The following is a 19,500-nucleotide window of genomic DNA, read 5'->3' as shown; positions in this document are numbered from 1 at the left end:
AAGTAGATATGTCTTGTGTCCATGATGAAATAAATAGATACATATTTGGGTACTTATTATAAACTCGGATTGAGTTTAGATTGCCTCATTGTAAATAGGGGTGGCAATTTTTGAAACGATAACACAATTATAGACTACACAAATATGACATGACACGATAATACGATTACAATGTACATCATTTGGGTTCGTGTAATTGTTGACCACGAACTCAAATATGACACCCCTAATTGTGAACCCCAACCCATTATGCTCCAAATCGTGTGATTGCCTAAATTATATCGGCTCGTTGAGTTTAGGTTGCTGCACCTCAAATCAGTCAGACAGTCACGAGAACCGAAGGACAAACCATTCACATTCATGGACATGACCTAAGAAAACCATAAGGCTTTGCCACCAAATTTTCCCAGCTGCTTTCCGTACATTTATTAACTTTGTATTTATTATATCCATCAATATTACAGTAGGGCAAAGTTGGCATCACTTGGGGCAAGACTGAATCTCACAATTATTTGACATAGATCACATAGCTCTTCTCATATTAAGTTAAACAGACAATAACCGGCGGTGTATATTTCGTCCATTTTGGGAAGCCCTCCTTTATGCATCAGAATGCAAGGCTGCCTTGTGCACAAAATCCTTTATGTCAAAAGCACCTGTGCTCTTTTTTTTAATAACACCCTGCTCAGAGAACAAAAAGATAATCAGATTAAACATAACAAGCTCTAATTGATTATTTCTACAGATATGTAAATGCATGTTCCCAGTGAGCGTGTGCCCCAGAAAGAGTAAGAGAGAATACCTTCTCAGTTATGATACCAGATATTAAACTAGCAGGGGTAACATCAAAAGCTGGGTTCCAGACAGAGATTCCCGATGCAGCAACTTGTTCCCCGAGTCCTCCTTGTGAGTACAATAATTCCCTTGGGGATCGTTCCTCTATTACTATCTCTTGTCCAGAAGAAAGAGATAAGTCGACGGAAGTCAGTGGTGCAGCCACAAAAAATGGAATGTGATGGTACTTTGCACTTACAGCAAGACTGTACGTCCCAATCTTGTTAGCAGTATCGCCTGAATCAAGTTGAAAAGATATTAGCTACACAAACCTACGCAAAGTTAGAATGCTAAAGCAGATGAGTTGCTGATTTCATTTCAAATACCATTTGCAGCCACACGATCTGCTCCAACAATTACAGCATTCACACGTCCATCTTTCATTAATGCAGCTGCAGCCGAATCTGCTACAAGAGTGGCAGGTATGTTATCATGCACCAACTCAAATGCCGTGAGTCTGGATCCCTGGAATTAGTTTAAAATCACAATTAAAATAAATCAGTAAATTCAGTAGTGCATTCAAATGCTTAATCTGAGTTGCTAAATAGTAAATTCAGCGATCAGTTCAATGACTTAACATTTAACCACAGAACGATACAAACAACACCAAGGCTAGTTTCTCATCAAGTTCAGAAGCAATGGTAAATAACATGCAACTCCTCTCAAGACCACTTTATTGAACTAATTTTATCACTAAATATATGTGAATGTCACAGAAAATAGTAGAGGATGCTAAAGTGAAAACTATGAACAACTAAAGAGTAGGCACTCACTTGGTTGAATGGGCGTGTCTCTGTGCAATAGGCCCTCTCTAACACTCCTTGAGTATGAAGTGAACGTATGACACCAAGGGCGGTACCATAACCAGCTGTTGCAAGACTGGGAGTATCAAAAATATCAAAGTCAGAAAACACCTATAAGCAAAGTTCAGCCTATGCGTAACCAGAAGGGAGGAGATAAAAAGGAAGACGAAAGAAACAAGCAGAGTACAGGAATATGCGAAACCTCCACAATGTATTGTTGGGATTTCATGACTCTACCCTTTATTAGTGGGGCACATGTTCAACCTATAGAAATCCATACCAACAACTGCATAATGCAACAACCAAATCAAGGAGGATCTGTCCCCAAGGAATACCTGCCGGTGTTGCAATGGGTCAAAATAGAAATGCTCCTAATGTATTCCAGTTGGCGCTGAATAAAAATTGCTCCATAAGACCCAATAGCCTCGTTTGAAGCAACATCGTCCTTTAGCATAATTTCAGCAGCTTCAATGTAAGCCTAAGAAACAAACAAATAAAGCAAGTAGAATGCAAGATTAGCATTAACAGTAGAAGTAATAATTAGTTAAAAATCCGGATGATAGATTCTTGGGCCAAAATCAAATCACAAGCAAACTAATGTTCCAAACGTTAAAGCACCTCAAACACACTCTTGGCGTCCGAAGTAGTAGCCGAAACCTTGGATACAACTTGATTTAGTTTGGTTGCAGCATCCGAAAGATTGACAGCAGTTGGTCGGCTGAAGAAGAAGCATTGAAGAAAATCACACAATCAGAACCCCATCTCAACACTACAACTCTAAAGCTCGAAGATTATTATTATGATTGTAATTAAAACATGGTTAAACTTAAACCTGGAGACAAGATACTCCAATTTCATGACAAGGAACGAAGCCGCTTCATGGGGCGTGCCATTAAAGTCCTCCAAGTTGAACACTTCTACCGCCAACGAGAGGGCTGCGGCAATAGCAATGGCCGGTGCGCCGCGCACCACCATATCTTTTATCGCATGCCTGAAACAATACACAATCAACCGAGAATAATCGAAATTGCATAGCAGTTGGGAAAGAGGTCTTTACCATCCGTCTGTGGCGTCCCGGATATCCAAGTACGTAGTTTGCAGAGGGAGTTTCCTCTGTTCAAAACCCACAAACCTAATAATCAATTTTAAGCTACTTACAGAGCTAAATTCCCAAAAAAAAAAAAAAAAAAAAAAGAAATTAATATGATTATTAGAGAGAGACCTGATCGAGTAGCTGGAGCGAGCCACGCTTGTAGCAGATAGACTGGAGAGAGTTGCCATTTTCGGTTCCGTCTGTGAGGTTCGGATTAGGCGCCATCCCAGATCGGACTAGTACGACGACGTTTCGACGATTAAAGTTGAACAAGAAGGAGGAGGCGAACTCACACTCACTGCTTCAGTGGAATCAGTCAGTTGTTCTCTCTTCCCTTTCTTCTTTGTCGCGCGTGAAAGGAACGCCAATGTCGCGCGTGAAGTGAACCCCTTTCCTAATGGGCCATGTCGTAAAAGCACAAGAACATGGAAGATGAGGCCCAGTTAGTTGTAAAGCATGAGACACCATGCCCACAGGGTAAATTATGGGAATGGGGGACCTCCATTTTATTCTGCCTGGGTTTTAAGTGTGAAGGGTACTTTTGTCAGACCAAAAATAGCTTGAATTGGGGACTTGTTTTGATCTAAAAGACTAATGTTCAGTATTGTTGCGAGGAAAAATAGCTGTGAAGTAAAGTCATCTGTAAAGTAAAACAGTTGAATATTTGGTAAATTATGTTTTCAAAAATGTTGTGAGTGTAAAAAAAAGGATTAATACCATTTTGCTCCACAGACTATTATACTTGTATCAGTTTACTCCCCAGACTTCTAATTGGAAAATTAAGGACTCTGACTTTTTTAATTTGTCAATTGAGGTTCTTCCGTCAATTTACACATTTTTTATTCAAATCTTTGAGGGCAAAATGGTCCATTCCATTTAGATCTTATCATTTTTTCCTTATGCATCATTTTTCCTCTTTTATTTCTTGCTAAATTCTGGTTGATCATCTCGACATTTAGATGAAAAATGTATAAATTGACGGAATAACCTTAATTGGCAAAATTGAAAAAGTCAGGGTCCTTAATTTTCCAAATTAGAAGTATGAGGAGCAAACTGATACATGTGTAATAGTTTGAGAAGCAAAATAACATTAATCCATGTAAAAAACAGTATCAAAGTGTTTGGTAAATGTTAATGTAAAAGTAATGTGACTGTGTATAATTACTAAAATAGACATGATGCTGACAGTGTATTTCATTTATTTATTTGGTTAAAATAAAATGTTTTTTTACTTGTTTTTAAAATTTTTTGCTACAAATTTTTATTAGCATTAATTTTTCTAATAACAATATTATTAAATAAGTATGCCTATTATTTTTTAAGTATATTATAATTTTAATCGTATAAATAAAATATCATAATATAAATATAACTAACAATGAATATATTTTTTAATTTAAAATAAACAAATATTCATAGTTGTTGTGATTCACTGCAGCTTTCAAAAGCACCTAAAAACTTACTATCTGTTTTTGCTATGAAGAGTTGATAATTATGAAAAAAATTAATTTTTAATTTTTTTACTATCATCCATAACAACTTTTGGATTCTCCACTACGGAGCCTAAAAATGATATAAAAGACTAAACATGGGCCCTTCCAAAGCCTTTTAATTTGGTACAAGTGAAGATAAAAATAAGCTAGTTGATCAAAACTTTTCCATTATTTTTCGTTTCCTACATATAATGTGGTATTGTTCTTTGGTAAGTTATATTAGGTAAGTGATCTAATCACTATAAAAAGGTATGTGATTTATTAAAAGGCTTTTTAGCAAGATACCCACCTGAACTTTGACTCGATTTACATGTTACCACCTAAATTAAAAATTAAAGCAAGTTGCTCCATGAATTAAATTTTGTTTGCAAGTTACCACATCCATCCAAATCCTCATGGGTTTTTTGGTCTTTTCATAGAGAAGAACTTGGGTGGGGAGGCTTTTGCCACGTCACCATGCTGAGTGGCAAGGTCCAACCAATTACAAGTGGCCACATGTACAACCATTTTTTTATTTCTCTTTTCTTATTTTTACAAACTTTGAAAATTAATTAAAAATAGTTACGGACTCAGAAAAATTGACGGAAAATTCTTACGGACTCGTCTTGACTAATAGTAATTTACTATGGAGTCAAATTATTAATTTGCCCTTTGAAAGTTTCCATAAAATTTAGGAAGTCCAAATTTATTTCTAAAAAATTAAAATACTCTGGATTCTTTAAAAATTCATAGGATAATCTTCCGAACTTCAAAAAATACAAAGTCTGCACCATTGGTCTTCTAAAAACTAACACTACATTTCTCGTGAACACTTGCTACCCTAATAACACTACCTTTCATAAAAATTAACATTCCGGAGTTTGAATTTATTTTCCTCTAAGACCTCTCGGTCTTTTGGGTAGCAAGTGTTCACGAGGTAGTGTTAGTTTTTAGAAGACCAATGGTGCAGATCTTGTATTTTTTGGAGTTCGGGAGATTATCCTATGAATTTTTAAAGAATTCAGAGTATTTTAATTTTTTAGAAATAAATTTGGACTTCCTAAATTTTCTGGAAACTCTCAGAGGGTAAATTGATAATTTGACTCCATATTAAATTACTATTAGTCAAGACGAGTCCATAAGAATTTTCCGTGTATTTTTCTGAGTCCGGAACTATTTTTAATCAATTTTCAAAGTTTGTAAAAATAAAAAAAAGGTTGTACATGTGGCCACTTATAATTGGTTGGGCTTTGCCACTCGGTATGGTGAGGTGGCAAAAGCTTCCCCACCCAAGTTCTTCTCTATGAAAAGACCAAAAAACCCATGAGGATTTGGATAAAGGTGATAATTTGCAAACAAAATTTAATTCAGGGAGTAACTTGCTTCAATTTTTAATTTAGGTAGTAACATACAAATGGAGTCAAAGTTTAAGTGAGCATCTTACTAAAAAACCTTATTAAAAAGAAAAAAAGTCACAAAAAGTCAAACTTATAACGTATAAACCATCAACTAATTTAGCATTTCTATTATTTTGCAGGTAATCTAGTCTCTTAGGTGTATAAGATTTAATGGTTAGTCAACAATCTTTGTTATAGAAAGTAGAGAATTTAAAGAATGATTTCGATGGCAATTAATAGTAGGTTACAAACGAATTCAAATCAAATTTGATTAATTACTAGGGATATCACATTTTTGTTTGAATTACGTAGATTGTGTCATTCTCATAGACTCATATGATGATATCAATCAATTGTTAATTAATATAAAAATAATAATTTGTTTATGATCTAAATTGTATAATATAAAATAAAAAAATTCCAACATTCTTTAAAATTAATAGTAAAACTCAACAATATAAACAAGCAAATCTAATATGAAAACTTAGTATTATAATAAAGCCATGAAGGTTGACATGAAAACGAGTACTAGAGCAGGAAAGACAATGACATGAAAATGAGCTCTTTGTAAAAAAGGAAAATTCTAGTCCAATTCACCGACATCAACCAAACGCGGTCTTCACCATTTCCGTTTCTCACGTGCCCACAGTGTCCAAATATGATCGTCATGAATCCATGATTGATTTGATGGATTGATCAAAAAATATTTCGTCCATTCGATTTTCTACCTAAAAAAAAAAACTCCTGAAATTCGTTCTAATCCGTCTAATCTGATTTTTTTCTTTTAATTTCAAAATCTAATATTTTAAATTTTTTCTCTCTTTTAATTCCAACTCTCGCTGTCTTATACGACCTACCTATTCAAATTCATCCATGGCACCATTCTTTAAATAATTTTTCCCAATTTTTCATTAACGAAACGGAAACCAACTTTCCAAATTTGTTCAGAGGCTCCATTTCTGCAACCATTTGCTGTATTCTCATTTGCTGACATATTGGGCTTGTTATCTCAGAGGTATTCTTCTTCTTCTTTTTCTCAGATTCATCTAAGCTAACTGGATATTGTTTCCAAATTTAGCTACTTGCGTATAGGCAAAGAAACCCATTAGATCCGTCTTGCTTTTTTTCTTTCTATTCATGAATCATAATTACTTAGCTGATTTTACATCCGTTTTCTTTGCTTGTCTTTTATGGGAAATATGTATTTGATCTACTTTTGCTTACTACTGAGAAAATGGGTTTCGAATGGATCGCTGAGAGTGCTTGTGCTTCGGCTTCAAATCCGAAACTTGGTTGAAAATAGAGCAACCCATGATTGCATGCACAAGGGATTTGTTTTTGCAATCAAATTTGTTTGAGGTGGACTTTGGTGGTCAACTTTCTAAATTACTATTTATGGATTTGAGACCATTGATGTTATAATGCATCTTAGGCTTTTGATGATCTTGAATTTGAAGAGAGAGGGAGAGAGACAGAAAGAAAGCGGTTCAAGTCGCAGCAGTCCTTGTTCTTTGTTATCTGGGGTGTAACACTTAACACACACACACATTATATATATTATGCATGCACACACACTGAATCTCATTGAAAGAGTACCCAGAAACTTTATATGTGTCATATTAAGAGTTTAAGTTGAAACATATTTATTTGATCTTTTGTGGCGCATACAGAATGAAAGGAGGCTTTTATGGAATGAAGGGTAAACAAATCTCTCTTATTACCATTTTTCTTATGTCAACTACCATTCTTATGTGGGCATGGGAGAAAACCCCACTTCTTACTACCGTGGTCCCGCCCCAAACCCAACTGCAGTTGTCTCCAGGTTTGTCTCCAGTAGTATATTTCTTCCCCTTCGGATGAACTTTCTTGATTGTTTGTCAATAACTTACCGTAAGGATGCACTGAATAATAGATCTATATATTTGTTCACAATTTGTTTTTGTTGTTTCATGTATGGTGCAGAGATAATGGATGCTCATGTTTTTAACTCTGTACCATCAGAATCAGAAATACATGTGGGCAAAGGCATAGCAACATTAGCACAAAAAGATACTGTAAAAGAAGAATTACATTTGGAAGTAGCATCTTCACTAGGTTCTGACCAAGTCTCTCATACAAGCGATGAGATTAGTAGTGATTTGATAACAACCCCTGTTGAGAAGAATGGTAAGATATTGCTTGTCCGTTGTGTTCTTGGGATTAGATCCTTTATGAATGCATGATATTGGCCAATGTTTTTGATTGATGTGTTGGTTTGCTGGTTGTATATCTTTACTTTTTGTGCTTCTTAGTTCTACAATTTAGCATCCTCCAATTTCCACATCATGTTATAATTTGGACTCGACCTTTGTTTATTATTTTGGTGCAGAGATTGTCTTAAGTGCATCAAAAGAAGGAGCAAAACACGAACAAGTCCTGGATGCAGAAAAAGATGGCAATGTAGAAAGAGAAATAGTTGGAGAAAGAGGTTCAAAGGAAGAAGAACAGACTGCAGTTGATAGAAGACAGGAAGAAAAGGCAGAACAAAAGAATTCAGACCTACAAAAGAAAAATGTGGATCTAGTGGTACCAATTGGTTCTGCATATACAAATACCTCAGTTGGGGGAGAAGATGATGATAAATTGACAACTCGTTTGGACACTCCAGGTAGTAAACTCTTTTAGTTTGTTATAAATTAGTTTTCTTCTTTTTATTTTTCTTGTTTTTTCCAATGTCTTCTTGGTTCTTTGATTTCTACAAGTATAGAAAGCTTGGTTAAGTAAATCTACCTACTACCTAGACTAATTTGTTTTGGTTCGTTTTATGAGGGAAAATAGTTGAATATCCTCATATACTGTTCGAGCTAATGCTAGATATCTTAGGGAACTTTTAAATCCAAAGCTCAACTTGTTGTGGCTAGAGAAGATCCACGCAGGCAAGCAATCAAATGTATATTTTACACATGTGTGAGCTCTTGATGCAACAATTTGAATTGTGGATTTTAACAGTTCCCAATCAATGTATGTTTTACACATGTGTGAGCTCTTGCTGCAACAATTTGATTTGTGGATTTTTACAGTTCCCAATCATGAGACATGTTTTATTGCTTTTGAGTCTGCACGACCTATTTTGGCTGCTCCATTTTTAAGGGTGGCATTTGATCTTGGTACGCAGTACCAGCTGCATGTACAAATGGAGCATATAAAACACCAGAGCAATATAATTAACAAATGTTTGGTGATAAGTTATATCATTGTTTCATGGGCTTGCAGACTCGTCAATTTCGAATAGGTATAACATACTTATATTATCATTGGTATTGTGGAATCTTTTGCAGCATATTCTATATATGGTTTTTCATTGGTTTTGGGATGTTGTAGTGTATGGATATAGGAGTCATGATATAGTAGTGTATTGTGCCATGATATAGTATTCATATGATTTTAAGTTTTATATTGTTATTATTATTACTGATTAGTGATTATCATCTTATCTGACCATAACTCCAGTCTGCAATTATGCGAAAGGGAAATGGGTTGTAGACCAGAAGCAGCCTTTGTATTCAGGTTTTGGTTGTAAGCAATGGTTATCATCGATGTGGGCTTGCCGGTTGACACAGCGCAAAGATTTTGCCTATGAGCAGCTTCGATGGCAGCCAAAAGATTGTCAAATGGAAAGATTTGAACGCTCTAAATTCTTGAAAAGGTATTTTGCCTAAAAAAAATCATTTGCAAAGTTCCATTTGATTTGATTTTTTTTTTTTGTTTTCAAATTTTGGACCTGGTCTGATGTGGCCTAAGTAATCCATTTTCATAAATCTGATCTATAATGATTGTTTCCCCAACAGATGCAATCCTTTCTTGCCTCAAGTTAACTAATCTCTTCAGCAAAGCCAAAATTTGTTGGATTGGAGAAATTGGCTAAACATTCTTGATGTTATGGGTTGCAATCCTTGTTTTCTTTTTGTGTGTATTTTGATAAGCATTACATCACAATTGAATCCAAATCTAACAATATAAATACACAAAAAAAAAAAAAAAAACCAGTCCAAAACAAGAAAAAGGCTAATTCTTCCACCATCCTTGTCATATTCATTATTATTATTGTCTTTATCGAAAAATATCACTACCTCCATTATGGTTCAGCCATATTGGTTAAGTGTCAGGCAGAGGAAAATGTTGACACAAATCATGGTATGTCAGCAGAGTGTTGTTGTGGTGATGGTGTCCAACACAGACACAAACATGGCAATTGCAAAGAAAATTCAGTGCATCATAGACCATTAATATCTCATCCCTTTGGTTGCTAGGGTTTGCAGCACTGGCCAAATAATGTTGACCTCAGATGCTAACCTGGACCTTATTTCCTCTTGTCCTCTCAACTGTGTGAAATTTTAAGGGTTTAACCTCATTGGATGAGTTCCAAGGTCCTGATTTTGGTTTGACTTTTGTTTTTGCATCCCTGTCTTCTTTGTTTTACTTCGGTTAGTTCATAGAATTATTGATTTTGTTTTTTTTTCTTTTTTATTTGGTATAGGCTGTATAGCCTACTTACTTATGATAATGTGATTATTCTATTGTTGCATTCAGGATGCAAGACAAAACTCTAGCGTTTGTTGGAGATTCATTGGGCCGGCAGCAATTTCAGTCTTTAATGTGCATGATCACAGGTGGTAATAAGAGCCATGATGTCTTAGATGTGGGGATGGAGTATGGGATAGCCCAAGCACGTGGTGATGTCCGCCCCAGTGGATGGGCATATCGGTTCAAAAGCACCAACACTACCATCCTTTATTACTGGTCGTCGAGCCTCTGTGATGTGGAGCCTATTAATATTCAAGACCCAGCCACTGATTATGCCATGCACCTTGATCGGCCACCAGCATTCTTGCGCCAATATATTCACAAATTTCATGTCCTGGTCCTCAATACAGGGCACCACTGGAATCGTGGAAAGCTTAAAGCTAACCGCTGGGTAATGTATCTTGGGGGTGTGCCAAACACCAACAGGAAGATAGCAGTGATTTGGAAGGCCAAGAATGTGACAGTCCACAGTGTCGTTAATTGGGTGAACTCACAACTGCCCAAGTATCCAGATCTCAAAGTTTTCTTCCGGACACTCTCGCCTAGGCATTTTGTTGGTGGAGACTGGAACACAGGAGGAAGCTGTGACAACACCAATCCTATGTCAATCGGAAAGGAATTATTGCAAGATGGGTCTAGTGATGAAGCTGCTGAAGGCGCAGTGAAGGGAACAGAGGTTAAGCTCTTGGACATAACAGCTCTATCCCAGCTTAGGGACGAGGCTCATATATCCCGGTTCACCATTACAGCCAAATCAGGCGTGCAAGATTGTCTGCATTGGTGTTTACCTGGTGTTCCTGATACATGGAATGAAATTCTTTTTGCGCAAATCTAGTGATCCCATGCAATTCACATGGATGATTTTTTTACCAAATGCGTCAACAGGGTTCCATGGGTCAGGTAAAAGGGCTAATGGCCTCAATTGCTCTTTCTGACTGCCATCCTCTTTTATAAATGGTGCAATCTCAAAGAAGGGGAGATGCCACCAACAGAGTTCTACATAGATGTTAGGTGCCAACTTTGTTGGTGGAGAAAATGGCAACCATATGGCTCACAGACTATAACTTGATGTGGACCATATGATCCCTGTGGTTTCCACGTTTCAATTTTTGTCTCTTGTTGATTGTAGCTTGGTCGACCATTACCTTCTGTTTAGTTGTGGACGTTCTGCTTAACCCTCTTGATCGACCATTATAGAGGCCTAAGAACTGAGAAGGGCATTCCTGGTAGTGAATTTCGGATATTCTGCGGATCACTGCATAGATCGTTGCCTTTTAGGGAGAGGATAACACAGAATTTATGGATTACTGTACGTATAATATCAAATTCAAAATACCATGATATACAGCTTCTTATGTTGAGCCATGGTTATTTTAGAGGATCAATTATTTGCTCATGTATATGAAGTAATCAAATGCAGAACTTCCTTGCATTGTGTATGGAAATAGTTGCTGCTGCTTTACATTCAAAAAGATAACATGTTATATTGTGATTATGAATTACATTCAAACAATAATTTATATGATAATTGATTGAAATGAAAAAAAAAAAAAAAAAAAAAAAACTGTCTAAAAAGATAAATTGATAGACAAAAAAAAAAAACAAGTATAAAACAATAAGATCAGAAAAATTGGAGCTATTATTTTACTTTGATCTTTCACATTCCCAATTTACTAATTTACTAATTAAGAGATGTAGTGTCGATGACTATTTGATTTAGTGAAAGACACCTAATTTTTTGAATTCATGAATGACAATTGATTAATTGAAAAATTGTTAGGAGTTTATATCTTTAGTACTAGTGAACATTTATTCTCATGCCTACAAAAGCTCGATTCTTCACATATCGCTCTATTAAATATAAAAATAAATCTACTATTTAAGATATAATTGGTTTAGGCTTTCAATGTAATCACATTTGTTTTTTCTCATACATATACCCAAAAAAGTATTATAAATCTATAATTTTCTACTCTAGAATTGCAACATATATAGTACACTAGAATGGTCCATTTGGAAAATATATATTTTGTCTGATACCCATTCAAGATATAGTTTTTGGTATAGTTTAAGATATAGGTGCCGCTATTCGGACCTAATTTTTTATCAGTAGCCTTAATAAACTCTTTAGACTCACCTTTATTTTAAAAAATATTAAAACTTATTAGTACACCCAACATGTTTTCCTAAACTATCCTTACTAAAACTCAACAACTAAACCCAACATAACATCTATCAATTCTACTTATTATAACAAACACACCAAACCTCAACACCATCACCACCACTTCCCAAACCCAAAACCATCACCAGTTCACCATTACCTCCTAAGTAGACAATAAGAAAGTTATCTAGATCTTGAATGGCAAAAATTTGAGTTTTTGTAGGCAACTATCCAAAGTAGACATTACTTTCGTAAATTGAAGAGATATCCATCCTTCCTGTTTTGAATGCTCATTGCTGAGATTCTCACTACCATCGATGTCCTCCATTTTATTTTTACTAAGTGAATCAGAATCCCCTAACCTTCTAGCCCTAATAATGTCACCTTTCATTATGAGTTCTAGTTGAGAAACACATGTTTCAACCTTAAATCAACATTAAAGGTTAAAAAAAAAAAAAGGGAAAATAAATTAGAGAGGAAATGAAGGTGGCCTATATATAAACTTCTCAAAGCAATAAAAGTGAAGGAACACCATGAAGGGCTATGGCCTTTCAAGACATTAATTTTATTTCACTGAAGATCATCAAATGCACCTACCGATCACTTCAAAATTAAAAAATAGAACATAAAACGAAAACTTAGAAAACAACATAGATTCTAAATGAGGCTCATCAACACCATCACTCATTGTTAGAGAGATGAGTGGAAAAGTCGGTATACAAAGTTATTGGGTATAATTTAAGTTAAATATTTTTAAAATTTTTAAATTAAATGTTTATCCTCAACAATTAATTAATATTAAGATAAAATTATAAATTAACTTGAAATTATTGAGACTATCAGACTACTAATAAAAAATTTGAGTCCCAATAACAACGCCTTAAGATATTAATCAATAATGATGAGGTCATTTCAAGTCAAAATCTTGGTTTTAAAGTTGGACAATGAATATCTTAGTGACATGAAGACGACAGGTAGCCACAGTAAACGACAGCTCACCTGGTCCACTTCAACGTCCGTCCGTGTCCTAATCAATCGCACTCTCTAATCTTCCACTTAATCATGCCACGCAATCACCCATTAAAGTTAGATTATCATTAACCTTTCTCTAAAAAGGTTAAGGTAACCTTCCTCAAAGAAGCCACAATCACGTGCATTTCATTCACCAACGTACTCCATCGTTCGAACCAATACCCGCGCACATTGCATGGTCCACAAACCACGCGATCCCAATTCCGTGCCGGCACACCACGTGTCGTCCACCCATTGGCGTCAAAAGCCAGCTAGGCTCTCAAACTCGAGCTCATCGAAACAATACAATAACCGATTCAAAAAAGGAAACCCACATTCCCAACGGTCAAACGCAACTCTCTCTCGTCTTTCTTCCTCTCTTTCTCTCTCGCTAAACATTGGTATATCAACCCCTCTCCTCCTTCAACCCCAATCCTCTAGATCCATTCCCTCGATCGTCAAAAATGGCGGAGGATTTTTCCAAAGCTGTGGACGACGGTCTCAAGCTCTCAAAGCGCATATACTATGGGAAGGACCGAGCCGTGTCGCCGCCGAAGCCGCCGCCGGCGATGGAGAAGTCGACGGATTGCGCATACTTCCCGACGGCGCCAATGGTCTACGCGATCATATCCAACCCGGCCATCGTTGACAACCCGGACATACCGAGCTACCAGCCCCACGTGCACGGCAGGATGGACCCCCCGGCGCTCATTCCGCTCCCGATGAACCGGGTCGAGCTTGAGGTCGATTGCTACATGGACAAGGCTTTCGTTCGGGTCACCGGGTCGTGGAGGGTCCATTGCGTGAAGAGTAGTAAGACCGCTAGCTGCCGCATTGCCATTCCTTTGGGCGAGCAGGTGCGTAAATCGAACAAAGTTTGAATCTTTTTAGGGTTCGATATCTGAATTTTATGTTTTTGGGGTCAATTTGATTTGTTGATTCTATCATTAGCATTTGAATTGATGTAGAATCAATTTGATTAGAGTTGATGTTTGGCACATTGTTTGATATTACTGTTAAAAAATGGAAAATGTGAAATTTGAAGGTCGTAATTACCATGGTTGTGTAAGTATCAGATTGGATATGTGTGTGTGTGTTGATTTTAATCCTCTTCTTAAGCAATATATATTTTGGCTAACAGGGTTCAATTCTAGGTGTGGAGGTGAACGTTTCTGGTAAAACGTACAATACTCAACTGAGTCAATTGGAAGGTGTAAAGGATATAGAGAAGCTGGCACAAGAAGATGGAGGCTTTCTCAAACTCAAACCTCATATATTTACGTTAACAGTTCCGCCGGTAATTAATTATAAAGGATTTTTTTTATTTTTTGGTTTGTACATTGAGTTATTTATTATCAAGAATCCTGTATTTGTAGTTCATTTTTTCTCTACAATGTACTGTTCTTGTTTTTCAAGGTTACTGGGGGGTCCAATCTCTCAATTAAAATGAGTTGGTCTCAGAAATTACTGTATAGCAATGGCGATTTCTCTTTGAATATACCATTCACTTTTCCTGAGTATGTCATCCCTGCGGGAAAGAAATTCCTGAAAAAGGAAAAGATCCAATTAAACATGAACACTGGTATTGGAACAGAAGTTTTGTGCAAGACAACCAGTCATGCTTTGAAGGTGCAGCTTTGATCATCACTCAGAGGTCTTACTGTCTTATTATTTAAATAAGCAATGTGGTAACATTTTTAATTTTTTCTTCACTTCTCAGGAATTACGGAGACAAGTAGGAAAATTGAGTTATCTATATGAAGCAGATGTTCTCAATTGGTCACGTAATGACTTAAGTTTCTTGTACACTGTAAGGCTCGTATGCATTTTTTTTACTTTGTATTGATTATCCTAAATGAACATATAAAAAGAGAGTTCCTTGGAGTGCAAAAACACATGATATTTGATTCTACTCTCAACACTTGGGCATATTAAGAATTTCTCAGCTTCATGTGTACAGAATTACAGTTTCTATAAAGTCTTTGTCATTCTAACATATTTGTGCATTTCCAGGTCCCTTCAAGGCATATACATGGTGCTGTTCTCTTGCAGTCACCATCTGTGCATGATGTTGATCAAAGAGAGATTTTCTCTGTCTATATTCTTCCAGGAAACCAGCAGAGTAGAAAGGTTGGTGCTATAATAAATGGAACTTCTAGGGTTTTTCTTTTAAAAATATTTCTTACTCTTTAATTATTGTACCTATCATCCTCTTAATTGGTGGTACAGGTTTTCAGAAGGGATATAGTGTTTGTTGTTGATATAAGTGGAAGTATGGAGGGAAAGCCACTTGATGATACTAAGAGTGTACTCTCTGCAGCCCTCTCTAAGCTTGATCCAGAAGATTCGTTCTGCATCATAGCTTTTAATGGACAGACTTATCTGTCATCTACATCTATGAAATTGGCTACCAAGGAGGCTGTTGAAAGGGCCATTGAGTGGATTGGCATAAATTTTGTTGCTGGTGGTGATACAAATATGTTGCCTCCCCTTAATCAGGTCTTGTCTCATGCTCCTTCACCTCTTTGTGAATTATGAAGTTGTAGTTTACCAAGAATGGTTGCTTTCTGATTCTTTCATGCATAATAAGTACATGGGCCTGTATTAAGGCACATTATAATAATGAAAAGTGGTCATTTCAAGGAGTATCCTCTCTTTATGTTCTAGTCTACTACATATGTATTTATTTCTTGGTTTACGGTTTTAGATTTTAGATTTTATTCTGCATTGTTGGTGGATGTATTTATTTTCTTTTGTTGCTCCTTTGTTTTTAGGCAATAGAGATGCTATCCAATGCTCAGGGTTCAATTCCTATCATCTTCCTTGTTAGTGATGGGGCTGTTGAAGATGAGAGACAGATTTGTAGTGTAATGGAAAATCGTCTCACAGATGAGGGTTCTATATGTCCACATATATACACTTTTGGAATAGGTAATGGTTTATGGCATTTTGTGCTGTTAGAGCTTGGGCTAGTGGCAGATTATTATATTCCCCAAGACTTTTTTGAATTGTGGTATTATAAACTCTTCCTGATGATTTAAATCTGTTTACAGCACTTTTTTAATTTTTCTGCTAGTTTAAAGTCACATTTATTTTATCATCAAGCACACATTTGTTTTTAGTACACTTGCATCTATTGGAGATATGATCTTCTATATTTTATGCTCTGCCTTCTGGTTAACTTTTATCTGTAAATATTCCAGGTTCATTCTGCAACCATTATTTCCTGCGGATGCTTGCAATGATTAGCAGGGGCCAATATGATGCTGCATATGATGTAGGTCAGTTCAGTATTTCTTTCACAAAATAATCTTGTATCCCCAAGACACTGTGTATGATTGGACTGTAGAGCTTGTATGAACCTGTTTTGTCAAATCAAAAGCTGTGATAACCCTAGACTCCTATAAACTTGGCCTTCAAATCATACAAATCATATGACTTACCTCCATCTGTTGTATTATGAGGAGGGGGCATTGAACATAAAAATTTTGAATTTGACAAAATCCTATATTACACAAAAACCATCAGCTGAATCCTTCGATTGCTGCATCAATCCTTCTATATGAAGGTATGTCAGAAATTTTATGCTAACTTCTTGTAGCTGTTGTACTTATGCCCGTAAAATCCTTTCTATGTTCAGATTTGATTGAGTCTCAAATGCAGAACTTACTTACCAGAGCTTCATCTGTGATTCTTACAAATATAACCCTTGAGACATTGGATGATCTTGACGAAGTTGAGGTATGCTCATATCTTTTTTTTTTTTTTTTGTCTTTTTGTAGCATTAATATGATATTTTAAGCTTTTTATATTTTTATGTATTTTCAATAAATTTTTTTTTTTTTTATACGACATAACTATGTCATCCCAACTTTTTGCGCTTGCCTTTTGATTTAGCTGTATTTTTGTATATTGACTACGTTTTGTCCCATATCAACTTAGGGATAATGTACAATCTCTAATGTAGATTGTGCTAACTTGAGAAAATATACCATTTTCTGCAATAATTTGAACAGTGGTATTGCAGTATCCTATGTTTCTGTTTGTGATCTATATGCTGTGCCTCTAGCTGTAATTGGTTTTTGTAATTTTCCAAAACATAATTTCTGCAGATAAAATTTATGGACCTTTTGCATGTAGAATGCTAAAACAACCTCAAACATCGACTTACTGGCTGTTTCATTTGGACAATTTATCCAACTTGCATCAAATTTAGCAATTTATCTTGACTTATCATGACATATCTGCAATTTATGGTAGGTGTTCCCTTCCCATATTCCAGACCTCTCATCTGAGAGTCCATTAACTGTATCTGGCAGATTCCGAGGAAACTTTCCCAACACGTTTAAAGCTAAAGGTCTCTCAGCTGATATGTCTAATATTGTGATTGATTTGAAGTTACAAGATGCAAAGGACATACCTCTTGACAGGGTAAGGCATTTGCTTGTGAGATTAACTTCAATTGATTCCCACTCATTAAACTTTTTTTGAGTGATTTTGTTGAGTGGATAATTATATTGGCTAGATGTATCTGTTTCAGATCATTTTATTATTGAGTTGGCTTTGCCTGCTCTGGATTTTCATGAACTGAATTACCTCCTATTGGATCATACTATTCTTATCATGCTTACGTGGTTGCAATTCATGTTCCATTTAGTTGTTGCTTTAGTTGTGGGTGGGGTGCTTAGCCACACACAAAATATCTACCTCATAAATTATGCATGATTACATTAAAGACCCATATGGTATCTGTTAGGGTCCTCTTATATTTTTATTTCAGATAAAAAATCCTCATCCCATTAATTTCACTTGTAGCAATCTCCAGGGCTGTAGGTGTACCTTATGTCTTGTTTTGTGACAGTTTTCCCCCTTTTCTGTAACAGATATGTGCAAAAGAACAGATTGAGTCACTGACTGCTCAGGCATGGTATTCAGTTAACAAACAGCTTGAGGATAAGGTTTGTCGCTTGGTGCTATTACATTCCACCACCATGAAAATTAAAATGTAGAAGGGTTGGATAGAGCTGGATTTTCTAAAAAAGATTTATAAATCTCTCAGTTTTCCAGCCTGGCGATCCTGTCACTTAATTTTTAAAAGTTGTGCTGTGTGCCTCTTAATTTTATAAATGGTTCTATTCCTGACATCAATTTTTAAATCATAGTAATTATGAGTATCTCCGGTTCCTTCTATTTGCAGGTAGCTAAATTGAGCATACAGACCCATATTGTGAGTGAATATACGCGCATGGTCATAATTAGCAAAGAATTACCACCACCAGAGGTATGCATATGTTTAGCAATAACTAAAATACTAAATGTTGATCTACTATGAAAAGTGTGAGCCCATTGTATGATTATCACCAAAATCCATAACTTTATCAAGTCATGTAAAATTATAAGTGTGAATCTATAGCATGTCACATTTGTTAAATAGGTGAATGCTATCAATTCCATATTTGATAATGTTTAGCTCCGTACTCCCATATGGTTAATTTTAATTATTGTATGGACTAGTTATGATTCTAATAAATATAAACAATTATCTTTCTGATGAATTTTCTTCAATAAACATCATAATAGGTATTGAAGAAAGGCCGCCCGAACAAGAAGAAAGATTCCGAACGCCAGGAAATGATATTGCTACCGAGTATGTCTATTGGCTTTGGCAACTTGGTGGCAACCGCCGAAAACGTTTCTCCAGGATCGGGAGAACCGAATCTGCCTGAAGCTGCTGAAATTTTTGTCAAAGCAGCTTCAAATTGTTGTGGCTCCTGCTGCAATCTCTGCTGTTGCATGGCCTGCATACAGTGTTTGAACAAGATGAGTCCTCAATGTGCAAATGTATTTGCCCAGCTCTGCACTGGTCTAGCATGTGCTGGCTGCCTCAGATGCTGTGCAGCGATATGCTGTCGTGGAGATGGTGGATCATAAATCTTGGCCACGTAAATTCCGATCTTGTAGAATAGTGTATAGGCATTTCTTCATTCTCTTGAAATGGCATCAAATACGCACAGCTAGACAGCTAGTACAATGTTGGATCTTATGCTTAGCCAAGTACACTTATGATTGTCCGGGTGAACCGTGTACACTTCAACAGGGAAAATATATATATATATATATATATTATTTTTAAAGTTAAAGACTTGCAGGATGGTTCACAATG

The 19,500-nt window shown here is 36.0% G+C and overlaps 3 protein-coding genes across 3 annotated transcripts; 2 read left to right on the top strand and 1 right to left on the bottom strand.

Annotated features, from left to right (window-relative positions):
• Nucleotides 1–372: 372 nt before the first annotated feature.
• LOC147285047 (NagB/RpiA/CoA transferase-like superfamily protein) lies at nucleotides 373–3,063 on the bottom strand. Its single transcript, XM_086244060.1, has 9 exons — nucleotides 2,860–3,063; nucleotides 2,695–2,750; nucleotides 2,470–2,628; nucleotides 2,256–2,355; nucleotides 1,973–2,115; nucleotides 1,608–1,713; nucleotides 1,161–1,299; nucleotides 803–1,071; nucleotides 373–681 (listed from the first exon to the last, which is right to left on the bottom strand). Exons 1-9 carry the CDS (start codon nucleotides 2,953–2,955, stop codon nucleotides 601–603), a joined length of 1,149 nt encoding a protein of 382 aa, XP_086100186.1. The 5' UTR covers nucleotides 2,956–3,063; the 3' UTR covers nucleotides 373–600.
• A 3,149-nt stretch (nucleotides 3,064–6,212) lies between these two features.
• On the top strand, nucleotides 6,213–11,584 carry LOC147285046 (protein trichome birefringence-like 14). The gene is made up of 6 exons (XM_086245165.1): nucleotides 6,213–6,614; nucleotides 7,270–7,421; nucleotides 7,562–7,765; nucleotides 7,968–8,246; nucleotides 9,089–9,284; nucleotides 10,169–11,584. Exons 2-6 carry the CDS (start codon nucleotides 7,271–7,273, stop codon nucleotides 10,995–10,997), a joined length of 1,659 nt encoding a protein of 552 aa, XP_086101291.1. The 5' UTR covers nucleotides 6,213–6,614; nucleotide 7,270; the 3' UTR covers nucleotides 10,998–11,584.
• A 2,104-nt stretch (nucleotides 11,585–13,688) lies between these two features.
• Nucleotides 13,689–19,477, top strand: LOC147285045 (inter-alpha-trypsin inhibitor heavy chain-like protein). Its single transcript, XM_086244962.1, has 13 exons — nucleotides 13,689–14,194; nucleotides 14,479–14,634; nucleotides 14,754–14,966; nucleotides 15,058–15,147; nucleotides 15,351–15,467; nucleotides 15,567–15,836; nucleotides 16,112–16,268; nucleotides 16,541–16,618; nucleotides 16,978–17,078; nucleotides 17,598–17,768; nucleotides 18,221–18,295; nucleotides 18,535–18,618; nucleotides 18,918–19,477. Exons 1-13 carry the CDS (start codon nucleotides 13,802–13,804, stop codon nucleotides 19,266–19,268), a joined length of 2,256 nt encoding a protein of 751 aa, XP_086101088.1. The 5' UTR covers nucleotides 13,689–13,801; the 3' UTR covers nucleotides 19,269–19,477.
• The last annotated feature ends 23 nt before the right edge of the window (nucleotides 19,478–19,500 follow it).

Source organism: Dryas octopetala, chromosome 5, assembly GCF_963921425.1.
Source record: "Dryas octopetala chromosome 5, drDryOcto1.1, whole genome shotgun sequence".
NCBI lineage: Eukaryota > Viridiplantae > Streptophyta > Magnoliopsida > Rosales > Rosaceae > Dryas > Dryas octopetala.
Note: the sequence above shows the minus strand (reverse complement) of the source record. Positions and strands in the feature narration are given on the sequence as shown.